At 44.7% G+C, this 27,639-nt stretch overlaps 1 protein-coding gene across 1 annotated transcript in view; it reads right to left on the bottom strand.

Annotated features, from left to right (window-relative positions):
* Positions 1 to 508: 508 nt before the first annotated feature.
* LOC310775920 (NLR family CARD domain-containing protein 3-like) overlaps positions 509 to 27,639 on the bottom strand; it is a gene marked incomplete at its 3' end in the record, with an annotated part of 420,457 nt that continues 393,326 nt past the window's right edge. Inside the window, exons 8-9 of the mRNA XM_083636042.1 lie at positions 787 to 916; positions 509 to 559 (exon numbers count right to left, since the gene is read on the bottom strand). Coding sequence (XP_083492168.1) covers positions 509 to 559; positions 787 to 916 — 181 coding nt within the window. The remainder of the gene's footprint in view (positions 560 to 786; positions 917 to 27,639) is intronic.

Here is a 27,639-nt window from a genome sequence, read left to right as displayed (position 1 = left end):
AAATCACCAGACTTAATCTTCTTGGAAACACATTTTATTTTGTCCTGATTGGTCTTAGATTTGTGTCATAGTTCTGTGGAGCCCAACATGAGCCCTCCAAAAAAAAAAAAAAAAAAATTTTTTTGGAGGGCCCCTTCCCCCCGAGGGCCCCGGGGCACCTGCCCCGGTTGCCCTATGGTTAATCCGGCCTTGCAAGGGACAGATCCTGGATCTTCTTATACAACATTCGTGGTATACGGCTCTGGACTTGTGCCAAATCGTCAACAAACTTATCTGGTTAACTGAGTTAGCAGGAAAGTTAAACAGGACCATGTGGTTATTTGTTGATTGATTGACAGTTTGATCATTAATTTCTCAGCAGTTTGATGATGTCACATTATGTCATCATCCTGAGTCAGTAGGATGTGAATGTAGATGTGGATGTAGATGTAGATGTGGTGTAGATAGATTTTCTATCTTAGTAGTTGAATGTGTTTCTTTGTTTTCATGAATCGAACTAAATACACACTTACATTTCCTCAGGCCTGGTTTCAGCCACTGCTCTCCACCATGGTCCACCCTGGAGGAATAAACAAAGTCAGACCAGGAGATGCGCTTTGATGATGGAAACATGGACATTTAATATCCTTCAAGGAGTTCCACTCATGTCCTCCATTAAACATTAAACATTATTCATCATCTTCTCAATGTGACAGAGAAAGTGTATGTGACTCTCAGCCTTCTAGCATATTTTGCCTCTCCATACCTGAGAGAGTCCAGTCTCCAGTGTGGATCCTCTAGTCCAGCAGAGAGCAGCTCTCCTGAGGCTCCTGGATGATTGTAGCTCAGGTCCAGCTCTCTCAGATGGGAGGGGTTGGAGTTCAGAGCTGAGGCCAGAGAAGCACAGCCTTCATCTGTGAGCAGACAGCCTGACAGCCTGCACAAAGACAAGCACGCATGCACACGCACATGCACGCACACACACACCAAAGCATTTTCTTCAGTGAATAGTTTGCAGTGTTGAGTGATAAACAATATGTGTCACCCGCTGGTAATTTCAATACAATCTAGCCGAGGTCATTTTTCTGTTTTTTGCAGATTATGAAACTACAGACTGTAAGCTTTCAAATGCTGTGTCACACATCGAAATCTGAAAATTATTTAAGAAGATATACTCATTTGAATGTTGGTACACCTCAAACCACCTTTCGGAGAAACACAGCCTCAAAGATTGACCACTTTTCACCTCTGGGCAGCCAGGTAATGGGGGGAGTGAATAATGTGAACAATAGCTGCTCATTTACATTGACCACTCCCAGCTGTCATCACTGTCACAGGTCACAGTCAACAGCAAAAAGGGGGATACTTATGTCCACTATAATTTCATCCACAAGTAACATAATGATAGAATGTAGGGCTATTTTGGTCATGGGTTTCATACACTTTCTGTAATAAAACATATAAAAGCAAAACTCTTATCAAATGGGGGTCCGTGGTCTAATTTTTGTCAGTTTAGGGGTCCCTGATGTGAAAAAGTAATACTGTCTGAAGTGACCTTGACCTTTTCTTTAAAGTTGCAAGTAAGCAGATTCCAGGCATATTGGGGTAAATGAATGCAAAACTCTAGGGTCATTGTACTTGGAACAATAGAATGAATATAATAATAATAATATACCCAGCAAAAATACTTTTACTTTAGAATTGATACTGAATATTCTTGCAATTATATTATTACTATAAAAATAAACAATCTGTCGTTTATTTTATCATTGCATGTCTACCATTTAATAAGACTAGCCTACTATAAAAAAAAATGGGAGAAAAAAAAATTGATTTTTTTTTCGCTTTGATTTTTGTTTTTGCTGAAGGCGAAATGTTTTATGGTCAGTCACGATTCTCTGGAAGACTGGTTGGCTTGGTTCAAGCCTTAAAACTCGTTCTATAAGGATTTTTCGAAATGTCTATGGAGAAAATGAATGAGGAATTCACTTCTAGCGTTCTAGGGCAATGTCAGACAGCCACCTAACGTTACATGCAAGCTAACGTAGCTATCTACGCTAGCTACGTTAGCTTCACATTACCTTGCATGTAACGTTAGCGGTTGCTTTTGGAGACACAAACCCTGGACGTTTCATTTTGAGTAATGCATGAGGTTCTCTATGGTTTACGCAAGCTCTGGGAGTATGAAGTGCTTTAAATGCGTGGATTTTGGTCACAACAAGCTTGTGGACCGCTGCCTGCTGAACTACTAGGTAGGCCACAACCAGCTAGCCACCACGTTAGCCACCACACAACAGCTAACGTTAACGCCAAACAAATCCGCAACTCCTCCCCACGTTTGGTTTAGCGTAACGCCAGCTCAGACTTTCCCCTAATCTCAGAAACCTTGCGGGACATGTATTGCAAATTGCAATAGTGGTTGTTTTGTTATAATTTGAAACAGTCAGCCACACTGTCTGGAGGCGGCCATGTTTCGCCACTCTGCTTGGGTTGTTGTTGTTGTCACTTGTAAGCAGAGCTTTGCACCCCGCCCCCATGTAACACGCTGAATTCTATTGATGTGGCTCATTGGCCGAAACCGAACAATAGCAGACATTATAGCCAGTGAAACGCTGCATGCAAATGAATGAAAAACCCCCCTCAGCTAGGCGACTCAAGCCTGAAATCTTGATTTTTTAAATCGCTAAATATACCTATTTACTGATTCTAAAACGACTCAATTTTATGTGGGATGGATAGTCCATACTCTCCTTTGTGTAATTATAACAAAAAAAATGAAAAACATATTTTTTCACTAATCAACCTATTCACTCCAATTGCGCGATTTCCGCTTGGCGAGATTGTATTGAAAATACTAGCGGCTGACACATATTGATAATTATCTCAGTTACATTTTTGCGTGATTTCAAAATAAATGCAGCTTGATAACTTTCAATAACTGTCATGGTAATTGTGTTCAACACAAGGGAGTAACGTTGGTTTGAGAAGGTGTGTGTGTGGGGGGGTGGGGGTGGCGCAAAATAAAATCGGGAGCTCGGAACCTCCAGGTGGGTCCGGGGGCATGCTCTCCCGGATTTTTTTATTATTATTATGAATTCCTTTTTTTACATTTTAAATTAAACTGCATCAATTTGGTGCACTTTGAGAGCAAAATTAAGAGGTTAGATAATAATCTATGAAGAACTTGTAATGGTAAAATGACTAACTCGCATCACTCAATACCAGGGTAGGAAATTAACCTTTTTAAACAAGGGCTATTTTTGCCCATCTGAAATATATTTCAGGGTCATTTTGGATAATTTCCAGGGCAATTCTATCAAATGTTGGGAAATACTTTAGTTGTACCTACAGTATGTAGCATGTCAGACCAATCAATGACTCTTATCTGGCATGTTATTCATGTACTGGCAAAAACATGAGTGAACTAGCTGGCCAGCTAGCTTGTGCTGCCTGTCACTGAGGTACATAATGCTAGTAGGAGGGGTGGGGGTTGTACGGATGCCTAGTTGACCATTTTCGAGTCACGCTTGCAAATGCAGAATAATGTTAAAATACAGAAAGTATTCAACTCTTTATTTTATGAGGGCATTTAAAAGCCCCCGTCACCCGTCCGAGTTTTTGGGGGCATTTTGCCCCGAGCCCCCGCTAATTTCCTACCCTGCTCAATACATGCCTTTTGTAATCCCCTTTTTATAACCATTCAAGATCTTTTTACCTTCATGTATTCATACTTGGCATTTACCTTTTAAGATGAACGATGATTAATCAAACTTTTAATATCAAGAACATTTCTTTATTCTCCTCCTTCATCTCTCAATTCAATCTCTCTATCTCGAATGTATCTTGATCCATCCTTCTATAGCATCGACATATAAAAGATGGACGCCGCCTCTGGTCCCGTTCAGTGAAGCCGCTGCATGTTAGATCGCCGCTCTGGCGACCCAGTATAGGTCACAAGGCCCGCCTCCCCATGTTAGCGGATGGGGAAATAGACAACAGAAACAATCACAGTAGCCTACATATCAGATAATTTTTTCCCAAAGGTGGTTTGTATCATTTTAGATAGTTCTTATCACGCTAATGCCTGTGCAAGTGCCAAGTGGTAATTTTTCTGATCAGTTTGGTTTTAATTAGTTATTTGACATATAAAAAGGGATGATTGACAGCTGTGGCAGCCAGTCTCAAGCCATCATTGGCTGGACAGGCTCTTCACCATATAGATCTAGTTTACATAGAGAAGACACGGAAAACAGAAGGAAGACACTGCTTGATCCGTAGATCTACCAGACTGTATATCGATGGACCGCAATAAAAAGGACATTGTTTTGAGAAAGGTGCGCGGGGAAGTAACGTTGGTTGGGGCCTGAAGTAGTAAGTTCAGAAAATATGTGTTTTAGTTACTCCAGCTACGTTATCGGTTATTTTAATACATCAATGGTTTTTTACGGATGCGAGCTAGTGTTAGCCGGCTTTTAGCTTAATTCTTTAATGTCGGCATAACATTACCAACAATCTAACAACCGATAATGACAGCTGGAAAAACAGACACATATTTTCAGAACATACCAGGTTGTCCAACTGCCTGTGTATGCCAGGAAATGTGTTTTATAATGTTACAACTCCCGCGTATAAAATGAGGCCTACACAAAACGGGGTCATCCCTATGTTCCCCGGGTCCTATGTTCCCCGGGTCCTATGTTCCCCGCTTTTCCCAAATAGGGTCCTATGTTCCCCGCTATGTTCCCTGGGAGAGGTTAGGTTTTGGGTTAGGGTCTGGGGCAGGTTAGGTTTAGGCGTGGGGGGTGGGAGAGGTTAGGTTTTGGGTTAGGGTCTGGGGGAGGTTAGGTTTAGGGTTAGTGAAAAACGGGGAATATAGAACCCGGGGAACATAGACATGATCCCCACAAAACCAGCCATTAGCTAATAGCTAACGGGTTAGCCTGTAGCAAACAGACACTGGAGGTTTTATTTGGGGTGAAGCACGAGGAGAGTATTTATATGGATATCTCTGGGAAGTGCTTTGACTATGGGGATGTTCGCAAGCTCCTCTCGTCTTAGCTGTTGTATAAGGATACAGAAGAGACAGGCAGCTGGATAACGTTAGTTAGAAAAACGACCCGACTGAGAGACAGCAGCACTGGACTGCCCAGTCAGTAACCATAAGTTACAACGGTGCCAAAGGTTCAGTTCGATTTCACCTGTTAAACCAACATTTGTTCAAAAATGAATTAAATCATAACGTTAATAAAATGCTACGGAAGCATTAGCTAATCAACAGAGCTGCAAAGATCGGATAATAATTTCTCCCTGTATGACGGTTTGTTGCCCAGAGCACCCCGGAGTCTGGCTGCTAGGAGTAATCTCCGACAACGAAATTCAGATTTCCGTACAGGCGTCATTGATAAACTGATCCCATAGTGGGAATCTACATGATTACTTTTGGCGAGACAAAATGATTAGAACTTAAAGTGCCATATTTACAGAGCTAGAGAGGATTGACACAACACACTGTGCGCAAATCTAGAAACAGCAGCTCTACATAAGAAAGTTTAGAGGGGATAGGGGGGTGGGGGGAGGCTCAGACTGAGGTCTCAACCCAAAAGAGCTACTGCGCAGACTCTGGTTCTCTGATCTGAGAAGATTTTGGCTTCAATACCCTTACGCCGGGATTGCACTGGTTGCATTGCCTTGCGTTGCAGCTGTTCTCCGGTTTTGCTCCGTGCTCTGTGCTGCGCCAACACTAACCGGCTGCGTGCAGAGCACGTCACGGCTCTGCTCCGCCAGACAGCTAGAGTGACGAGACCCACAGGTTATCACGGTAAAATCGAGCGAGACAATTTGTATGTGGGATAAATACAACGACAAACGGGCAGAAGATCATTGTTCCCAACTGGAGAAGCAGAGGAGGGGTGGGCTTGCTTGGTGTTGTCCTTGTAAAAAGGATGTGTTGTGTCATATATTATTTTGTGGTTTTCCACTTCAATTATGAACTTTTCCTCATACATATTTGTCCTCTGGCTTGATATTGAATGCTGTAAACACCTCTGCCCTGTTGATTTCATGCCTGGCTCCGCCCAACTTGCTGCGGCTTTGCTCCGTCATCCGTGAAAAATAGAACCCTTGCGTATCTTTTTCGGAGAGCTCCGGATCGTCGGAGCTGGGACGGAGTAGACACGCAACGCAGCGGAGTAGGTGGGAGTTGACACAATGATTAGAGTGGAAACGTATCGGCTCCGATGCCGTACCGCAGCGCAGACGGACCGAACACGGACCTAGTGGAATGTAGGCGTTACAGGGAGAAGATAGGTATGCTCTCTCCATATTTATATCTCAATGTTCTAAACCAGTGCTTATCAATGTGGGGCCAGGGGGTCCCCAGAAAATGTATCAAGTGTTAAACTTCAAAACATTACTTCATTACACACAGATAACACAATTAGGCCTCATTTACACTGCAGGTACTCTGCAAGTGACTCAATTCAGATGTTTTGCTCTCAAGTGGCACATATCCGATATGTGTCATGACAGTGTGAGCAGCAAAAAAAGCACATGGATCAGGATATTGCCAGGTCCCATTCAGGCCTCAGTCATATGTGGAAATAAATCAGATATGAATCAGGCATGGCCCAATGCGATGTGACTGGAATTTAAGCGGACATATCAGATATTTTCTCTCAGAGTCGCACCTGATTGAAAATGTGTGTGTGCGTGCTTCAGTTTCCAGAGGCTGTAGGCTACTCAGCTGTTGACATGTGTGTGTGTGTCTTCAGCTTCCAGAGGCTGTAGGCTACTCAGCTGTTGACTGCAGTGTTTTGCTCCTGTTCCGACCATAATGCTTTAATCAAAACATCGCTCCGTAAGTCCAATTTTGTTCAAAATGCCTCCTGAAATGCATCTATCAATGCACAAATGATTATATCCAAACAGCTCTATTTTCAAAGTCCAATTGTCTCCAAAAAATAACAAGCTACATCATCTCATATACTTTCGCTTGGTCATTCTGTGATTATATATCCTAGGTGTCAGTTTCTTAAATGTTGGAGGTTCATAAAAATGAAATATCCTCAGATACAGCCTTATTTGATAGGCTAATTCTTTATTTTTGCTTTCTGCTTCACAAGGAACCCGCTTGTGCGAAATATTCCTTCACATCAGAGCTCTCAATAAGCAGGTGCAGGACAAATCAACTACTTGAGAAACACGGTAAATAATGTCCACGCAAGAATTATGCTCCCGGTCAGTTTATTATTAACATTTCTTTCAAAGGAGGAGGAGAACGATACTGTTTACCATGCAGCTCTTTTCATGTGCTTCATATCAGCATGAGGAGCGGGTCTAGTTTAGCAGGTCCAGCCTTATGTCCAGAGTGTGGAGTGAGCGGGCGAGTGGGGGTGAGAGGGAAAGGGAGCGAGACAAGATTATTATAGCCTTGTGGTGACCACAAAATAGTCTGTTAGCGATCTATAGCAGACTTGGGACAGAAACCTCAAGTGCAGTCATGTGACTCTGGTGGATTGAGCAGCTGGGCTATTTAAGCTAAGCAAAGTCTCTGTTCTTCACTCTACGCCTCCTAGCACAGGAGGCAACTAGACCAGTCTACACAGCCTGCAGCTACTAGCTAGCTTACCACTCTTAGCTATAGCTACCAACGTGCTGTAACTTCCATGTACATAGATAGGGATCTGTAAATAAATAATGTCAGAAACCTGCTGGATCAACTTTTACCTTCCTCATTTGTCATTCCCTACATTGGTGACCCTGACGGTTCCTGCCGTCTGTAGGAGCCACGAGCATGCAACATGGAGCTAGTTTTTGGCGACCAGCCAAAGCTACTGCCTCGTTCTTTCATCTTGACGGGGTTCGTCATGACGACGCCTCACGTATTGCGAGGGGACGCTGCTTGACTTCCAGACCTGGCCCGCTTCGGAAGCACGGCTGCGCTCTGCACGGGGTTCCGGCTTCTACGCCACGGTTTGATGATGCAGAGCCTCCACCGGCTGCCATGACTGAGGGGGTGGGTCCGACGACTTTTGTCTGCCCCCTGCAATGATGACAGCTCCCGCCTGGGTGTCGGCGTCGGAGACCGCCACTGCAGCTTCAACCCGGTATCAAACCATGCCACCCGGCCTGGGACCACATCTGGCCCACCCCGAGCCACGCCGTATTAACAGCCGACATGGTTTCAGACTTTTCTGCCTACTTGCAAGTGTCCCACACCAGTGCGGTGGGCCAGCATGCTGTTGGACTGGCATACGCTGTTGGGCCTGCACAGTGCACACGCTGCTGGACCGACACACGCTGTTGGGCCTGCACATGCTGCTGGACTGGCACACGCTGCGGGGCCTGCTATGGCTCACACATCCGGGGACTCTGATTTATTTGGGTTTACATGCTTGTGTTAAATGTTTGACTACAATGTATTGTTTGCCACACTTGCGATTTCTGGGGGGACCTGTGTGGTGACCACAAAATAGTCTGCTAGCGATCTATAGCAGACTTGGGACAGAAACCTCAAGTGTAGTCATGTGACTCTGGTGGATTGAGCAGCTGGGCTATTTAAGATAAGCAAAGTCTCTGTTCTTCAGTCTACGCATCCTAAATAAAACATAAATACTTTTACAAACCATTAATGTCACTGTGCTATTTAATTTCATGAATGGACATAGTTACGTTGGAAGAGAGACAAATTGGTGAGTAAACAAGTGAAAGTTGAATAGTTTCTATTCTGCCCCAGGCAATTTCTCTAAATATTTTCTGTATTTTTTATTAGTTTAGCACCCCCTGCTGTATTTTCAGTGTAAATACTTACCACTCTGCATCACTTCCTGTGCAGAAAGAAAATAGGAAGTCAGAGAGCACATGGTCTAGTACAGGGCTATTCAACTAAATTGTTCAGGGGGCCACATTGTCAGAAACCTAAGGGGGCGGGGGCCGGACCGTTCCCCGAGCCATTATATGTACACTTGACACAATGCGCCACCACATTTTCGCAGCCGTGCTGGAACTATTATTAGGGGGTGCTGTAAGGCGGGCAGCGTCGAGATTCCATTCCTTACAGCACCCAGCAAGCACCCAGCAAGAAAATTTGATGTTTTTTTTTACTTTTATCCATATTTAGAAGAATATTTAATTTTAAATTAACATTAGGATTATACTGTTGTGATGTCATTATTCAGTATCTTCTCCTTTTCTCACTCACTTTCATGTAACCACCTGCTCTCCCTTTAGTCGTTTTACACTACAACAGACAGCAACACAGGCATAAACACTGAACTTATTATTATTATTATTATGGAAAACCAGATTATGATGAAAATCAAACACTGTAATGTAACAAACAAGGAAAAATGAAATAAAAAAGCTTCTCCCGGGCCAGTCATAGATCTTTGTCCCCCACCCAAAAAAAGAAAAAAAAAAGAAAAATTAATATCAAACTCTGGCGGGCCGGATCAAAATTCAAACGGGCCGTATCCGGCCCGCGGGCCGCCAGTTGAATAGGCCTGGTCTAGTAGAAGGCTAGAATTTCATGTCAGGAGCTCAAGTGCTATCTGGTGCCGTCCGGTTGTTTCCCAGTGGAGGCATTGCTTGTAAGTTGACTAATATGTATGTTTTGCAGTTCATCTAAAGATATAGAGAAGTATTTTGGTGATATTAAAAACGCAATGTTTATTTTTTGTAACCAACTTTCTGTTAGTGGTAACATTCTGCCTACAGCTAGCCTGCTATGAAAATAGTGTTTTGTTGTCTTTTGATGCATGTTCTGGAAATTATCGTGCAACCAGCTAACAATACTTTGTCATATTTGTTATATATTTTGTGATATATTACTGCATCGAGGACATCATGGTAATTGCGTTGTTTGTTACTTTTTCAGTTTCACCTCTTGAATCTTTACATGGCTATTGAGTTTGGAATAAACATTGGAGCTAGAACGCTACATCCTGACTCCCGTGTCATTAACACGTTAATTGCCAAGAACGAGTTGAGTCGTCAAACACAATCCAGCTGTTCACTGCCAGCGACGAGTTGAGTCGTCAAAAAAATCGTTTTTTTTTTTTGACGGTGGGGCGTTGATCAATCCCTTTTACGTCTCCTATACAATTATTGGAGGTATTGAATGTGTATAATCTATTTTACCGACCCACTAAGTGTTGACAGTGCTCCCCCAGACGAGCGAAATCAAAGAAAAAACTGCCGCGGGAGCAAGCCATTCAAGGAAATGGCGAGGCAATTTTACAGTAATCCATTCCAGACTTGTCTTGCCCGAGAGCGGCCGCGCGCAGGCAGCAGCACACAGAGAGCGGAGAGCGATTTGCAAAATAGATTATAGGTGAAACACACTTTGAAACACCTCAGAAAGGCCAGAATCAACATCTGCCCATCGCCCACGCATTCCCCGGCCCATCTTGACTCGCACAAGGAGCGTCCGCACGCAGGCAAGCAGGCAGGCAGGCACGCAGGCAGGCAGGCAGGCAGCAGCAACGCGCTTCTGACACGCCCGCTGTAGAGCCAGGAGGAAGGAGGAGAAGACACACGGAGGGAGGAGTTTGAATGAGAGGGGTGTTTCCTGTTGTTATGGAGGAAATTACTGTTCAAAACTATTGTTTAGAATGTCTGACGGTCTTACTGATGCCAAAAATGAATGGTTAAAGTGACTGTTCTATCGAATTTCACAAAAAGCCATTTATCTCTGAATAAATTTCCAGACGCTGAAACCATGCTGTACTCAACGGCTAATATCTACATAACTACTAACTCTACAAACTAACTCTTTTAGACAGAGAAAGCACACATTCTATTAGTACTTTTCTGAACTTTGTGTTCACAAAGTCCAACCAGAAAATTATGCTCGGCTCTTGTAAAATGAGCCAGAATCCTCAAAAAAAGGCCTGGCAGAAGCTACCTACAGTAAAAAAAAAACGGCTGGCAGTCAATGTGTTAATAAGGAGTTTGGCTGGCTGTCTAGTTGAAGTTAAGACACATCAGCGAGGACAGTACAGTGAAAAAGCAGAGACTATCTGGAGTTTCAACAGCTACGGCAACAGATAAAACTCCTCACATCAAAACATGGAAGAAAAACAAGGTGACAAGGCTTCAGTATCCAGCTCTAAGAGTAGCCGAACAACAGCCTCATCCACCAGTGCAGCAGAGCCCGCACCAAGGCTGAAGCGGCAAAGCCACGTGCTTCATTTGCTGAAAAGGAGGCACAGCTAAAAATGGAAAAAGCTCAAAAGGAAGCAGAACTGCAACTTAGAAAAGCAAAGTTAGAGGCTAAACTAGGATCGCTAACTCTACAACGAGAGGCAGCTGCAGCTATAGCGCAAGCAGAGGCCTTGGATAGGGTTGCCACCTTTCATGCAGAAAAATAAGGGACGTCCTCCTGCAGCAGGGGGGCCCCCTTTGTCTGTTAATGCGTTAGCCTATTGAAGAATGCATTTTTCCAGATTGGTGAGCATATAACAGAGTTTACTTTCCTCTCATGTGCACTATATTGATTCATGTAGATTAATGTTTATGTATTTGACTGTAGAACTCACAAATCACATCACAATGTAGCCTAGAGAAGCACCTCAGCAGCCAAGATGTATATGGCAGACAGTATCTAGCTATTTATTTCCTAATAGCCTAAATACAACTGATAGGAAATCTAATTGATCAGATTCTGATCAATCAGCACATGATGTCCAGAAGGGATTAAACAACTGTCATTACTGTATATCAGCCTCGGGAGTTGCTTGTGGGACACTGCAGGGTGTCCTCCTGACATGATGTGAATGTTGCTCTCCTGACTGAGACATGCTGCTGTCTAACGTGACGTCTGCCATGCAGGCCACCATGCACCACCACAGAAAACACATACCTTGCAGTTGGCTAAATAAAATCTGATGCTCTACTGCACTAAAATGAAAAATAACTAACCCTATCCCACTTCTTGTTCACGTTCAGCAACGTGTTAAACTCACCTGTGTTCACCAGCCTCCTGCCAGCTTCCTGGCTCGGTTCGGTCCCATTTGCGATCTGGACTCATTAGCTAGGACTACCGTATTTACGAACGCATGCATTTGTATTCATTTTCGCTAAGCCTGTCAAGCCAATTGTGTTTGATTCTTCACATTCACATCTGTATTTCTGAAACTTCAAATGAGTTTTCACTGGAAGTGGCGGAGTAAGGAAAGCCATTTTCCCCACCAGCTTTCTGTGAAGACCCGCCCCATCCCTGTTCTCTGATGGGCTCAGACAGGGCTCAGACCCGATTAGAGCCAATCATCGAGCAGAGGGTCAGCCTCACCGTGACTGATGCCTAAAACTAACCAATCTACCAACAAAGGCAGCAGTACTAACCAACCAGATGCAGAGTAGGGTGGGTTTTCATCAGGTAATGCGGGTGGGATGAAAATACGGAACAAACCCCGTCCCGTATTGGTTCAAAACGGGACGCACGATTTCACTGTCAGATACGGGACAATTCCGTATTTTAAGGGACGGGTGGCAACCCTCCTTGGAGGCAGCTGAAGAAATGGATAAAGGGATTGTATTGGACAATATCAGAAAGCCAGTGTCACAAAGGGATGTTGCAGAGCGTACAAGTGAATACGTGGAAGCACAGATTAAACTCCGCTCGTCACACACATGCTCGGCACCTCCCAGTGCTTCTGATGAAAGCTTCATCACATATGGAACTCCTTTGGAAGATGACTCACACCCACAATATGGCAGAACTAGTCATCCACATGTCGCTGACGATACATTTATCAATACGTTTGTATCAACCCCCAAGAAAATTGAGTCCAAGGCCCTTCCGAGGGATAATGAGCGCTGGATGGATTCCAAGGCAGCTCACCACTCTATGAACCCCGCAGCCCAGTCATATGTTCCTAAGCACACTCCAGCTTCTGTCAGGCCTGCACCAGTAACAGAAGATGTAGCACATTACCTAGCTCGTCGTGACTTGGTGAGCACAAGCCTCTTACACTTCTATGGCAGGCCTGAAAACTACAGAGCGTGGCAGTCATCATTTATCAATGCAGTCAGTGGCCTTGGCCTCACCGCTAGTGAGGAATTGGATCTGCTAACAAAATGGCTTGGCAGAGAATCTGCTGAGCACATCAAAAGGATACGCTCAGTGCATGTAAGTGACCCTGAGGCAGCGCTAAGGAAGGCTTGGAGACGGCTCCAAGACTGCTATACCTCACCGGAAGTTATAGAAAGTGCCCTATTTAAAAAGTTGGACATTTTCCCTAGAATTCCCGCCAAAGACTACACCAAGTTAAGGGAGCTGGGAGACCTCCTTATGGAGATTCAATGTGCCAAGGAGGATGGCTATTTACCAGGTTTGATGTACCTTGACACAGCCCGTGGCATCAGCCCCATCATTGAGAAACTCTCTTACGGTCTCCAGGAGAAGTGGATCTCCCAGGGCTCACGGTTTAAAGAGGAAAATAATGGCCACTTTCCTCCATTCGACTTCTTCGCCAGGTTCATCTGCTATGAGGCACGAATCAGGAATGACCCCAGTTTTACACTACCAAGTAACAGCAGCACTGCACTTGGGAAACCAGACAGATCCAACTTCAGGAGCTCCAACACAAGGGAACCCATATCTGTCCGCAAGACAGATGTCTCTTCAGTTAAGGATCCCAGCAAGGACGCTTCAATGAGGAAGAATGAGGAGCCGGGAAAAAACTGCCCCATTCACAAGAACAAGCCACACCCACTCAGGAAATGCAGGGGCTTTAGAGCAAAGAGTCTTGATGAAAGAAGAGCCTTCTTAAAGGAGAATGGGATATGTTTTAAGTGCTGTGCCTCATCAACACACTTGGCCAGGGACTGCAAAGCCATAGTGAAGTGTAGTGAGTGTGATAGCAGTCACCACAACACAGCCATGCACCCAGGCCCAGCACCACAAACTCCCAAGCCTTCTGCAGTCTCATCAGACAATGGCGGAGAGGAGGAAGAAGATCCCCCTAAAACACCAACAGTCAACTCTCAGTGTACAGAGGTTTGTGGTGTCGGCCAAGCAGCAAGGTCCTGCTCAAAGATTTGTCTGGTCAAAGTATATCCCCAGGGGCAGCGTGACAAAGCCATCAACACATATGTCATACTCGATGAGAGTAACTGCTCTTTGGCCAGGTCCGATTTTTTTGAGCTGTTTGACGTTCAGGGCCATCCATCCTCATACTCCTTAAGAACCTGTGCTGGCACCGTTGACATGTCTGGGAGGAAAGCAGAAGGCTACCAAATTGAGTCGCTCGATGGAAAGACCAGTCTTGCTCTCCCTACCAGTAGCGGCTCCAGACAATTGTGGCTGGGGGAGCTAAGGGGGGGCTTAATTATTTACAGCGGGGGCTAACTTTTTCTACATAAATAGACAGTGGTTCTCAACCTGTGGTACAGGTACCACTGGTGGTACGCGGGGGCCCCTCCCTCTCATACATTCATATGGTGGTAATTTCTCAGGTACTTGTGTAAAAAGGTTGAGAACCACTAATATAAGAAATAATAATAATATGATAGGGTGTGAATTAGGCTCTACTGTTAGACAAGCAGAGCCCACTGCTTTTCCATTGAGAGCCAAATCCCCAACCCTACATTATGCATGTATGTGCTTCAATGAGCTGAAGACTGACTGTGTATTTAGCCCTATGCCACACTGTATGTTGAGACTGATGAGTCCAGTTAGACAAGGCTATATGCAGCACACACATTTAGATGGTAAATCAAGAGTTTATATTCACAAGTTACACAAAAGATTTAAAATGTGCTATATTTTAGAGACAAATTAGGTTAATCACTGCATATACGTATATGTAAATAAACAGTGCCACAACACAGGCACATCCATTCATCAATAGTCTGTGCCAGAGTAAAAAGAAATAGAACCATTCATAGACTGCACTATATAACAACCACACCTGTGACAAGACTGTATAGTGACTGAGCTGGACAACAGGCATTTTGATACTTTTATCTGGCTATTGAGGAAAAAAAACATTTTGCAATTTAATCCAGAGGAAGTGGCCCCAGATCACATATTTACTGTAAAGATATTAAAAGGCTTAGTACAGAAATTGACATGATGACTAATTCAGAGCCACCTTTAATAACTTATTGTTTATTTAAACTTGAGGATCTCCTCCTTGCATGCAATTGCAATTTTTGTTGCATTCTTCTCAAATAATCTTCCAATCCTTTGTAGCTACTATAATCGAGGGTCTCATTAACCGTCCATAGCACACAAATGGGGCCTGAAAGAGGCGCCCACTTCCCCACGCAGAAGTTCTGATCTAAAACAACAATCTTTCACGGGAGAACGTGTGCACCTGTACGTTAACTTTGATCCATACAGATTTTGGAGACAGTGGGAAATGGCGACTGGGATGGTAAAGTAGGCCTAGGCTAAAATGAAGCAAACAATGACTTTACACCCAGTTAATTTCCAGGGTGACTCCACATCAAGTTACCCCTCTAATAAAAGCCTATAGTTATTGTCGGAAGAATGTCTAACATAGCATATTTGTTGCTTTAGTTCCCAAGCCGATCAGCTGTCCAAAAAGCGTCAAACATGTCGTGGTGTGAATTAGTCTATAGCCAGCCTACACATCGTCTTTTAGCAGAGACCCAGTTTGTCACAATTAAATCCAAGTCCGACAGATTCAAGGTGTTAATAGGCAATTGGACTGGATGCCGGCAAGCAATAATGATGCGTTATGACATGCGATGCACATTGGAGACAGTGTGTGACCGCGGGGAAAGGACGGCTGCTCCTCGCACATGCAACAGCCGTCCTTTCCCCCGTGGTCACACACTGATTGATCCCCGTGTCAGAAAACGAAGATAATGTCTATGCATCTTTTATTCATATCAAATGAAATGTTGAGTGTGTAGTTCATTCACTCTTTGCAAAAACAAAAGCACATTTACCTGGGTCAGGTCAGATGCATCGTCAACTATCAAAACAATCTTTCTCTCTTCTCTTCCAATAACAAGTCCGCTCAGTGCTGTGTCTGTGTGCAGCGTGCAGGTGTGTAAAATGCTGTGTTCAAGTGTACCACGGAGGCTGGGAATTCTCACTTCTAATAGGATGAACAGAGCACCAATACATCGATCAGTGGATTCTTTTTTTAATTAATTTATATTTTTAGAATAAACTTCAGAATATTTGTGTATTAGCCTAGTTTAGTTGTCATAAAAGAAATTTCCAGGGGGGCTTAGGGAGGGCTTGGCTAATTCCAGGGGGGGCTGAAGCCCCCCCTAGCGCCCCCTTGCCGCCGCGCATGCTCCCTACACTTATTGAGTGTAACGAAATACTCAATAATCGCTCAGAGATACCAACACCGGATGCAGCTCTCCACCATCCACATCTGAGAAGTGTGGCAGCCCACATTCCAGAGCTTGTCTCCGATGCCGAGATTCTCCTGTTGCCCAAAGATTGGATCTGGGCTGGGTGCTGGTAGGTGAAGTGTGTTTGGGGAAAGCGCATAAGCCAGTTGTGAGTACATACAAGACTAACGTGTTGGAGAATGGCCGTCCTACTAACCTGATTCCCTGTGAAAACCTGCGGCTGAAGGGGAAAGTCTGCCATGGCGGGGAGGGAGAAGACAACCTATCCAGGTCAAGGAGAGTCTCAGAAGAAACACTTGGACAAACAGTATTTAACAGGACAAAGTCAGACAATAAACTTGCGCCGTCCATTGAAGACACAATCTTCCTAAAGATTATGGACGACGAAGTCTACAGAGACGAGACGCACAGTTGGGTCGCCCCTCTCCCTTTTAGAGTGCCTAGGGAGCACTTACCCAACAATCGCCAGCAAGCACTCAATCGTCTCGCCTCGCTACAGCGCTCGCTGGACAGAAAGCCTGAAATGAAAGATCAGTTCATTGCTTTCATGGAAAAGATTTTCAAGAACAACCATGCTGAGCCAGCACCACCACTGAAAGAAGATGAAGAGTGCTGGTACCTGCCAACTTTCGGAGTCTATCATCCACAAAAGCCTGCCCAAATCAGAGTTGTATTTGACTCTAGTGCCCAGTACTCTGGCGCCTCTCTTAACAATGTGCTCCTTACTGGCCCGGACTTCAATAACTCCCTTCTGGGAGTTTTAATCCGCTTCAGAAAGGAACAGGTTGCTATCCTCGTGGACATACAACAAATGTTCCATTGTTTTCTCGTCCATGAAGACCACAGGAACCACCTATGGGACAGAGACAATGATATGTCCAAGGATGTCATCGACTACAGGATGAAGGTCCATGTTTTCGGCAACAGCCCTTCATCAGCTGTTGCCATCTATCTGCTAAAAAGGGCTGCCCGAGAACATGGAGCCGACACCGTGCAGTTTGTGGAGCGCCATTTCTACGTGGACGATGGGCTTCTATCCCTACCGACTGAAGCTGAAGCCATCGACCTCCTGCAGAGGACCCAGGCATCTCTCAGTCAATCTAACCTGCGGCTGCATGAATTTGTTTCCAACCGTCAAGCTGTCATGGACGCGTTCCCAGCTGAGGACTGTGCAGCAGGTGTTAAGGACCTGGACCTCAGTGGAGAGACCACAACCATGCAGCGCAGTATGGGACTCTGCTGGGAGATAGCAAATGACACCTTCACCTTTCCAGTGTCAACCAGCGACAAGCCGTTCACTCGGCGTGGAGTCTTGTCCACAGCGAACAGTCCTTTTGATCCCCTTGGTCTGGTGGTTCCGGTCACTATTAAGGGCAGAGCTCTCTTGAGGGAATTTACAGCGGACATGAGTGACTGGGATATGCCACTCCCAGAGGAGAAACTCCATGAGTGGGAAATCTGGAGAGACTCCCTGCAAGAGCTGAAACAGCTTCATGTCCCACAGACATATACAACAACATCTCTTTCCACGGCAAAGCACACAGAACTGTGTGTGTTTTCGGACGCATCTACGAAGGCCATTGGTGCCGTGGCATATCTGAGGGTTGAACATGAAGAAGGAAAGGTCAACGTGGGCTTTGTTATGGGAAAGGCAAAGTTCTCACCCCTTTCTGAGCCTACTATTCCCAGGCTGGAGTTATGTGCCGCGGTGCTAGCTGTGGAAATGGCAGAACTCATTCAGGATGAGTTGGATCTTAAACTGGATGCTACCAAGTTCTACTGTGACAGTAAAGTAGTGCTCGGGTACATCTACAATGAGACCAAGCGCTTCTATGTGTACGTGCATACCAGGGCCCAGCGCATTCACCAGTCAACAAAGCCAGAACAGTGGTCCTATGTTCGCACAGAGGGCAATCCAGCTGACCACGCAACCAGATCGGTCCCTGCAGACAATGTGGCTCACTGCACCCGCTTTCCTGCTCAGACGTCCAGCAGATGATCCAGCAACAGAAAATACCTTTGAGCTAGTTATCCCAGAGAAAGACACAGAAATTCGTCCACAAGTAAACAGCTTTAATACCAAGATTCGAGAGAGAGATCTTACTCCGGAACGTTTCCAGCGTTTCTCCACCTTGAGCTCACTCATTAGAGCAGTAGCGTTCCTCATCCACATTGCCAGATCTCACAAACGCTCCAACCAGCCTAATGAGTGTAAAGGGTGGCACCATTGCAACTGCCTCGTACTCCAGATGAGTTGTCTCAAGCCAAAGATGTTATCATCGGTGCAGCTCAGAGAGAAGCCTTCCCAGAGGATTTCAAGTTGCTTTCTCTTGGGAAAACTGTAGCCAAAGACAGTACTCTTCTGAAGCTCAGTCCTAACCTTGAGAACAATCTCATCTGCATCGGAGGCTGGCTGAAACATGCAGACTTGGACACAGGAGAAACGAATCCCCTTATCCTTCCAAAGCACAGCCACATCTCTGTGCTGCTGACACGGCACTATGATGACCAGGTGAAACATCAAGGCCGTCACCTCACGGAAGGTGCCATCAGAGCAGCAGGTTTGTGGATCATAGGGGGTAAGAGGCTCATCAGCTCCATCCTACACAAATGTGTAACATGTAGAAGACTCCGTGGAAAAATGGAGGAACATCGTATGGCAGATCTACCTCCTGAGCGTCTTCGGACATGCCCACCCTTCACATATGTAGGGTTGGATGTGTTTGGACCCTGATCTGTCTTCGCCAGACGTACAAGAGGAGGCCAAGCACAAAACAAGCGATGGGCAGTGATGTTCAGCTGAATGAGTTCCAGAGCAGTCCATATCGAGATACTAGAATCTATGGAGACCTCGAGCTGTATCAACGCAATCAGGCGTTTTTTCGCCATCCGTGGACCTGCGAAACAGCTCAGATCTGACTGTGGCACGATTTTGTGGGCGCTCGTAAGGAACTGGGACTAGACAAAGAGCAGCAAGCACTAGTGTACAGTGCTACCTGAGTCAACAAGGCTGCACATGGAAGTTGAACCCCCCTCATGCTTCACATATGGGCGGATCATGGGAACGCATGATTGGGGTGGCTCGAAGGATCCTCGACTCCATGCTGCTTCAGGAGAATACTCGCCTTTCTCACAAACTCTTGTGTATGCTTATGGCGGAGGTTACAGCAATAATCAATGCGAGACCTCTCGTCCCAGTCTCCACGGATCCCGACTCGCCATTCATACTAACACCCGCAATGATACTCACACAGAAGGTCGGAGTCCCACCTCCTCCAGGGGACTTCACGGACAGAGATCTTCTCTGCAGACAGTGGAAACAAGTACAAGCTCTCACCAACAAGTTTTGGACCTGCTGGAGCTGTAAGTACCTCCCAACTCTGCAAGGTCGAAGGAAGTGGACTGAAGCTTGCAGGAACCTAAGTTCAGGTTATGTTGTGCTTAGGGATGTCCGATATTATCGGCCTACCGATATTATCGGCCGATATTAGCATAAAAAAATCGATATCGGAAAATATCGGTATTGGTTTTCATGCCGATATATATATATATATATAAATACAGGGGGAGTCTCACTGAGAGCAATGCTCTCTTTTTCAGGAGTGCCCTGTTCACATTCACACACACATTCATACCTGGAAGCTGACCAGTACAACCACAGTCTGATCTGTTGGCCACTGAGCAGCTCCACTGGAGCGGTTGGGGTTAAGGGCCTTGCTCAAGGGCACCTCAGTGGTGGTAATGAGGGAGGGGCAAGCGCTGCCTTTTCACTTTCCCCACCCAGATTTATCCTGCCGGTCCTGGGGATTGAACCGATGACCTTCTGGTCACAAGCTCGCTTCTCTAACACTTACAACTTTAACACAACATGCATATTATATATTAAACTCTTCAGCTACATTAAGCTACATTATGTAACTTGTTACGTGAAATTTTGGTGGAAAAAAAGCCCGCTTATATCGGTATCGGTTGATATCGGTTGATATCGGTATCGGAAATTAAGAGTTGGACATTATCGGATATCGGATATCGGTAAAAAAGCCAATATCGAACATCCCTGCTGTTGAGAGACAGTCAAGCTGCCCGCAACAAGTGGCCCATGGCTATAGTCATTTCTGCCTTCCCCGGAAAAGATGGAAAAGTCTGCAAAGTGGAGGTCAAGACCACGAACCAAGGCTCTGCGATGACTTATCTGAGACCAGTCTCGGAAGTTGTTATGCTTCTTCCCAAAGAGGACTCTTATTAATATTGTGGTAACATAGTTACTCAGTAGTGACCATCCAATGGTCAGGCAGGGAGTATTCTGCCCCAGGCAATTTCTCTAAATATTTTCTGTATTTTTTATTAGTTTAGCCCCCTGCTGTATTTGCAGGGTAAATACTTACCACTCTGCATCACTTCCTGTGCAGAAAGGAAATGGGAAGTCAGAGAGCACATGGTCTAGTACAGACCTGGACAAAAGGCGGCCCGCAGGCCACATGCGGCCCGTGAGCGCCCCCTGTGTGGCCCGCGCTGGAATTGCAAAAAAATAAAATAATAATAAATACAGTGCACCTGAATGCAACATGCAAGGTACCCGCTGAATAAGTGTCCAAATGTTCATGTCATTCTGGCCAATACTCCACTTCTGTTATAACATTTCAGTCTGGTATGGAATATCTTTCAATAATCTTTATGACTAAAAGGCTAAAAGTAATCTAATGTGTAAGAAATGACTGTTCTACATTGAAGTAAAAATGGAAATAATTAACTTGTTGGTTTTGGATTTATTTAGCTTCAAGAGTGCATTTTTGTTCGTGTGACCCTCAACACAGGCTTTGATAATCCCAGGCCACTTACTGATACTTATGCTTAAATTAACACACTCATATTCTGGTTTATTTAAAGAAAAACATTTTGGCTAGTGGAAATTCTAATTGGCTGGTAACTTTAAAATATAGCAGCCATATTGGCAGGTGGTCAAAAAAGTTAATGACATAGGAGTGAGTGAGAAAAGGATCAAATATTGGTGTTTAAGACTGAATAATGACATCACAACTGTTAATTTAAAATGAGGTATTCCTCTAAACCTGACTTCAAATGCCCCCAAAAAATTTGAGCCGGCGCCGTTCGGCCCCCAACGCTCAGCAAAATCTGGCGCTCTGGTAGCGAGGACATTTTTTTGTGGTCCTCTCTATCATCAAAGTTCCTGGGTTACGGCATGACAATATTTGTTCGGCCCCCAGCAACAATCTGGGTTTCTCATGTGGCCCCCCATGAAAAATAATTGCCCACCCCTGGAGAAGGCTAGAATTTCATGTCAGGAGTGCTATCTGGTGCCGTCCGGTTGTTTCCCAGTGGAGGCATTGCTTGTAAGTTGACTAATATGTATGTTTTGCAGTTCATCTAAAGATATTAACAAGTATTTTGGTGATATTAATGTTTATTTTTTGTAACCAACTTTCTGTTAGTGGTAACATTCTGCCTACAGCTAGCATGCTATGAAAATAGTGTTTTGTTGTCTTTTGATGCATGTTCTGGAAATTATCCTACAACCAGCTAACAATACTTTATGTCATATTTGTTATATATTTTGTGATATATTACTGCATCGAGGACATCATGGTAAATGCGTTGTTTGTTACTTTTTCAGTTTCAGTCCTGAATCTTTACATGGCTATTGAGTTTGGAATAAACATTGGAGCTAGAACGCTACATCCTGACACCCGTGTCATTAACTCATTGAGTGCCAATGACGACAATCGTCGTCAATTCGAATACTAACGTAGAGTGCCAATGACGACGATTGTCGTCAATTGCGTTTTTTGACGGTGGGACGTGGATCAAAGCCTAATATATCTCCTGTAAAATTTTGGGGCATGTTGAATGTGTATAACCTATTTTACCGACCCATTAGGTGGCGACAGTGCTCTCCAGATTAGAGAAAGTTGAGTAAAAACAGCAGAAAAAGCCGTGATGAAACCATTCTCATGAGAATGGTTTGGCTTTTCGCTCTCGCGCTGGGAGCCGGCGCACAACGGTGGGGGGCTCCGAAAATAGACTCTGGATGCAGCACACTTTGAAACGCGCAGCAGAAAGCCCAGAAAGCCCAGAATCAGACGCAGCTTCATCCCAGCTCACAACCGAAACCCCAGAAACGAGCGAACCCGATCCAGACTCCCCCGACGAGCGGCCGCCATCCAGGCAGCAGAGACTCGCCTGACACACGCAGCACTCAGAGCCACCAGAGACACACCCACGGAGGAGGAGTTTGCAGTAGAGGGGGGTGGGGGTGCTGTTATATTGAAGGAAATTACTGTTCAGATGTTTCAGGTCAGAAAATATTAGCTTCAGAGTCAGTGATTTGCTTGAAATGCTTCATTTCACAAAAGGCTCAATATCTCTGCTTCTAGATGGAAACGCCTGTTTTTGCTGTTTTTGACCTATCTTCTCCGGCTGATAACTAAAGAACGGAAAATGATATCAATAAACTTTTTTTTGCTGCTGATACAATAGAGTCTCATCGTTCTTTGTGCGTGTTCGGTGTTTACATAGTAATATCACACAATATTCTGTGGGCCTCGAGAAATCACTGAAAACGCTCTGAAACTCTGGCACTGTTCTCCTGTTCTCCTGTCCGTTCTCCAAAAGTGGCTGGCACTCAATGAGTTAATAAGGAGTTTGGCTGGCTGTCTAGTTGAAGTTAAGACACATCAGCGAGGACAGTACAGTTTATTTTCCTATATCTGCCAGTTTGAAACGTGAAAACGCAACAAGAAGATGAGTGCTGCATTAGGCTCCCAGCAAGCACGGACGGACCCGGATGAATCGAGAGAGCCCAATCGGGGCCAGCTCAAGTCATATCATGACTTGTCAGATCTGGCCCAGATTATCACTGTATCACTATCCAACTAATTTCACTCACCACTGAAATATCCATGAGGATAACTAAATGGTTGTAATCAATCACGTATTTCTCAGCCTGGGCTATTTTGTATCCAAAATCCGAGTGATCAGCACTTGCATGTGGACACTGGACAATCTGCGTTGATTAACAAACTGTTTATTCGTGGAGGTGGGACTATGAGGAGTTGAATTGCGGGGGAATCCTGCAATTGTCTCACTTGCATAATTGTTGCCAGATTGTTTTGAAAGAGAGAAAATACACTGCGAGGCGTAAACTATACATTTGAGTTGGAAGTTGCATGCTGTTGCGTTAATGTGTTTCGGGGTTCTGCTTACACAGATTGTAGATGGTTACACTGTGATGTGCGATCCACAAAGACTTGACGCCAACGTTTTAAATAAAAAACAAGTTCCAGATTAAGGTTTGAATTAAATTAGCTTTCGTTTTTATTAAAACTGTCCCGACTCCATGGATATTATACCGATATAAAAATAACAAGGGGTCCATGTTTTGAAACGGTAGGCTATATTACTCCAATGTACAGTGGAATGTTTCAGTGAACAGATACCGTGGTAGAATAGCCGGCCGGTAAGTTGGAGATCCCGAGTTCAAATCCCACTCATGGCAGTATTATATTTTTTGAAAATGTAGCATAAATTGTTAATCTGGACATAATTATAGCTTTATGTATAAAGCTGCTGAATATACAGTGTACATAGCAGAATAAGTGAACATGCCCATTCATGGTAATGGTCATATTTCGACGTCAGCTTGACGTTCCCGTGTAGACGTCTAAATCATCCCCAAACCAGCATGTGATTTGGCCACATCCTGGACGTCACTGAAATCACAACGTTATCATGACGTAATTTTGCTTGCTGGGCTATATATTCATAACTTCTGTGGAGAGAAATAAATAGGAAACTAGTCATACTGTATATGACTTGAATGCCACTTGTAAAATCGTCTTTTCCATCGTTTAACTTTAGTGCAACTACTATTTTGACTGGTGGCTTTTGGGCGATGTGGACATCCCCCACATGGCTTTTGGACATAGCCACCCCATGCTATTGCCTGAATAATGCATAGAAGGTTTTTCATGGAGTGGAGAATTACTTTCTGAAATATATCTCTTGATGTATAGTCTACATTGAAAAATGTCATTAAAAGTCTGTTTAGCATAAACACTATTCCTGGCTGCGGTCTGCAGACTGTGCAGCACACAAACGTCTCCACTCCCCCCCACTCTCTAGTCTCTACACCAGAGGATTTACCGCATGTGTGGAAACGCATGTCTGGAAGAGTAACTCTGGGAAATACCTGCACCTGATTCAACAGGCATAGTCCACAGTTCATGTTTATATGGCTTTATGGGGTCTGTGGTCCTATTGTGGAGTGGTCCTTGATATGAAGAGGGTTGAGAATCACTGTACTATACTGTCCTGCTCTCTTCTCTCTCATCAGTTTCAATTGTGGGGGGAAGGGGGGGGGCAGAATCTGGATTTTGAGAAGTGGGGGACATGTCCCCCCCCCCCCCCCCCCAGTGGGCATTACACCTATGGTTCAACATTACATCAGTCCCTTCAATGAATTTTACATAGCTTCAGTTAAACAGGAGTGACTTTCTAGACACACACACACAGAGGAAGCACCACATCAGCGACCAGGATATTGCATGTTTTGGTGTGGGGTTCCTATATGAAGGAAACCCCCAGGGGGCACGGGAAGAACATGCAAACTCCACAGAGAAAGGCCCTTTTGACGACACCACCGGGCAGCGGGCACTCGAGGACATGCGGACGGGCACGCACTCCTTCAGCACTCACAGCGTCTCAGGTGGGAATCAAACCCAGGACCTTCTAGCTGTGAGGCGACAGCGCTTACCACTGCACCACCATGCCCCCCTGACAATGTTTTCTTAGTGCTGCTCACTCTCTTCTCTGTTTATTTGTCATAGCCTGGGTCACCACTAGATGGCCTCACTAAACTGTTCGATCTGGACCACTTGGTGTCAATATGGATCAACTGTTCCAACCTGTTTCATTACTTTACTGTGGTCATCTGTCTCCTCTGTCCTGGATTGATATTAAGTTGCTGCTCTCATTTGCTCTTTGCTCAGTCTTCGAGTGAAAAAAAACGTGCCTTGCGCCTGTTTCGGGAAGATATCAATATGGCTTTACGCTGCCAAATGCGCTTTAGGCCGAATGGGCGTGGCGCAGTCCCAGAATGGGCCAGAGTGGGCGTGTCGGCCTTAAATCTCGGTGTACTGCTATCTTCCCACCTGGCGTAAATTTAGCGCTTTGCGCTTTTGAAAAGCAGGCCTATTCAGTGCGCCAGTTGCGCGGAGCGCTCCCCTCTGGCTCTCTCCCTCCCCTCTGGCTCTCTCCTCTGTCACCCTTCTCTGTGTCACTCTCTCCCTCTCCCTCTCTCTCCCACATGCAACTGTGCATGTGTGTGTGTGGGTGAGTGGCACATCTAGGGTGGGAATGTGGGTGGATGCTAAATGTGTGTGTGGGGATGATGTCACATGTCATGATAACTGTCATGATAAATCTTATGTTATAGTAGATGTGTTGAATCTTATGTTATAGTAGATGTGTTGATGCCCATGGTGATGGGCTGGTGTTCCTGTATGTATCACTGCTACTGTTATCTGTATGCTGCAGCTTGAGCTTGTCGTCCACAACAAGTTTCTCCTAAGGGAGACCAAATAAAATAATCAATCAATCAATCCTCTCTCCTCAGTCTGACAGGCACAATACGACTGTCTCTCTCTGACTCCCTCGCTCAGACAGACACAACACACGTCCTATAGGAAATAGCAGTTGTAAGTTCACTGCCTGTGAATGTCCCAGCATGCAATTGGGTACTCCATTTCGCTACTAAATAGCAACCAAATGAGGCGAAATAGATATAAAAGGTTGATCTAAAATAATGTGTAATGGTAACACAGCCTGCAATTGTAGAACATTTCAATATTGGACCAAATAAAACATCGAAATTAAAACACCACCCTAAGTGAAACATATATGTCCTCCTGGGCCTATATATACCCCTTGTCGATTTAACGTGATTTAGATAAGTGTTAGCGGAACGCGCTTCGGAAGCGCTTCTACTGTCATGTGCTATACTGTGATGTCCGCTCCAATAACTTGACCCTACTTCACATTTAGTTTTACAATAAAAACACATTTATGCAATGACTTTACATAATGTAGGGTATATTTATGTGCATCATTCTACCTGCAGCAGGGGAGAGAAAACGATATCGTTCTGGACAAACTTTCACCAATATACCATTCTTTTCACTTTGATCTTGCTATAGTGTAGCGTATTTACATGCTTGCAGTATTTAAACTGCAGTTAGATTGGTTTGAGAAGCATAATAATATGGAATAATAGCCTATATGGAGACAGACAGACTGGATGAAGGGAGGGGGGGGGGGCAGAGCGCTTGGCTTCTGTCAGGTTTTGCTGGACCACTGGAATTGGAGCTTAAAAGCCAAGCATGCGATTCGTTTATTGCACTTATCCAATGAGCATGACGGTGCATAATTTTACGCTTAAAAGGCGTGGTTGTAATGCTTTAGGCTGCGTCTAGCGCCAAGACCAAGATATCAAGTGCGCTGGTCCACGCCCACTGCGCCAGGCGCTCGGCGTAGAAACTAGGCCGATGCAACGATAGGGGCCATGATGTTTGTTTCGCTGTTTTGTTCACCGGCATTTTTGAAGTAAAGACACTTTTTAGTTTAATCTTTGTGTTGAGTTTCTGTCTCTGCACTTCAGTCCCCTCAGTCATGTTTACATCACTGTGCTGCCTGCTGGCTTTCTGCTGCGTTCAGATCATAGTGGAAGAAGAACAGGCTTTCATTTCATTTTCACTTCTGCTTGTTGTCTCTTCTTATTTATTTATTCTTTTGTTTTTCATTTTTAGTTTTGTTTAGTTTTATTCTAGCAATAAATAAGTGTGTCTTAAAGTGTTTTAAATCAAAGTTAACATGTGAATCTATTCAACTTTTATTCAGGAGAAAAACTTGACAGAAACAGTGATTTTAATCCTAAGGCATTAAGGGCTCTATTCTCCCACAGGCCATCGGCGCTATTACGGGCCTTAACCGCAAAAAAACGTGCCTTTCGCCTGTTTCGGCAAGATAGCAATAGGCTTTAGGCTGCCAAATGCGCTTTAGGCCGAATGGGCGTGGCGCAGTCCCAAAGTGGGCGTGTCGGCGCTAAATACCAGCCTAGTCATATCTTGGGAGCTGGCCTACATTTAGCGCTTTGCGCTTTTCAAAAGCAGGCCTATTCTTTGCCTTCACTGCTTCTTCTCTGTCACCCTTCTCTCTCTCTCTCTCTGAGTTCCCAGCATGCATTGTGTTTCTTCATTTCGCTACTAAATAGCCACCAAATGAGCCAAAATAGATATAAAAGGTAGT

The sequence above is a fragment of the Poromitra crassiceps genome (assembly GCF_964638095.1).
Source record: "Poromitra crassiceps genome assembly, chromosome: 4".
NCBI classification, from domain to species: Eukaryota; Metazoa; Chordata; class Actinopteri; order Beryciformes; family Melamphaidae; genus Poromitra; species Poromitra crassiceps.
Note: the sequence above shows the minus strand (reverse complement) of the source record. Positions and strands in the feature narration are given on the sequence as shown.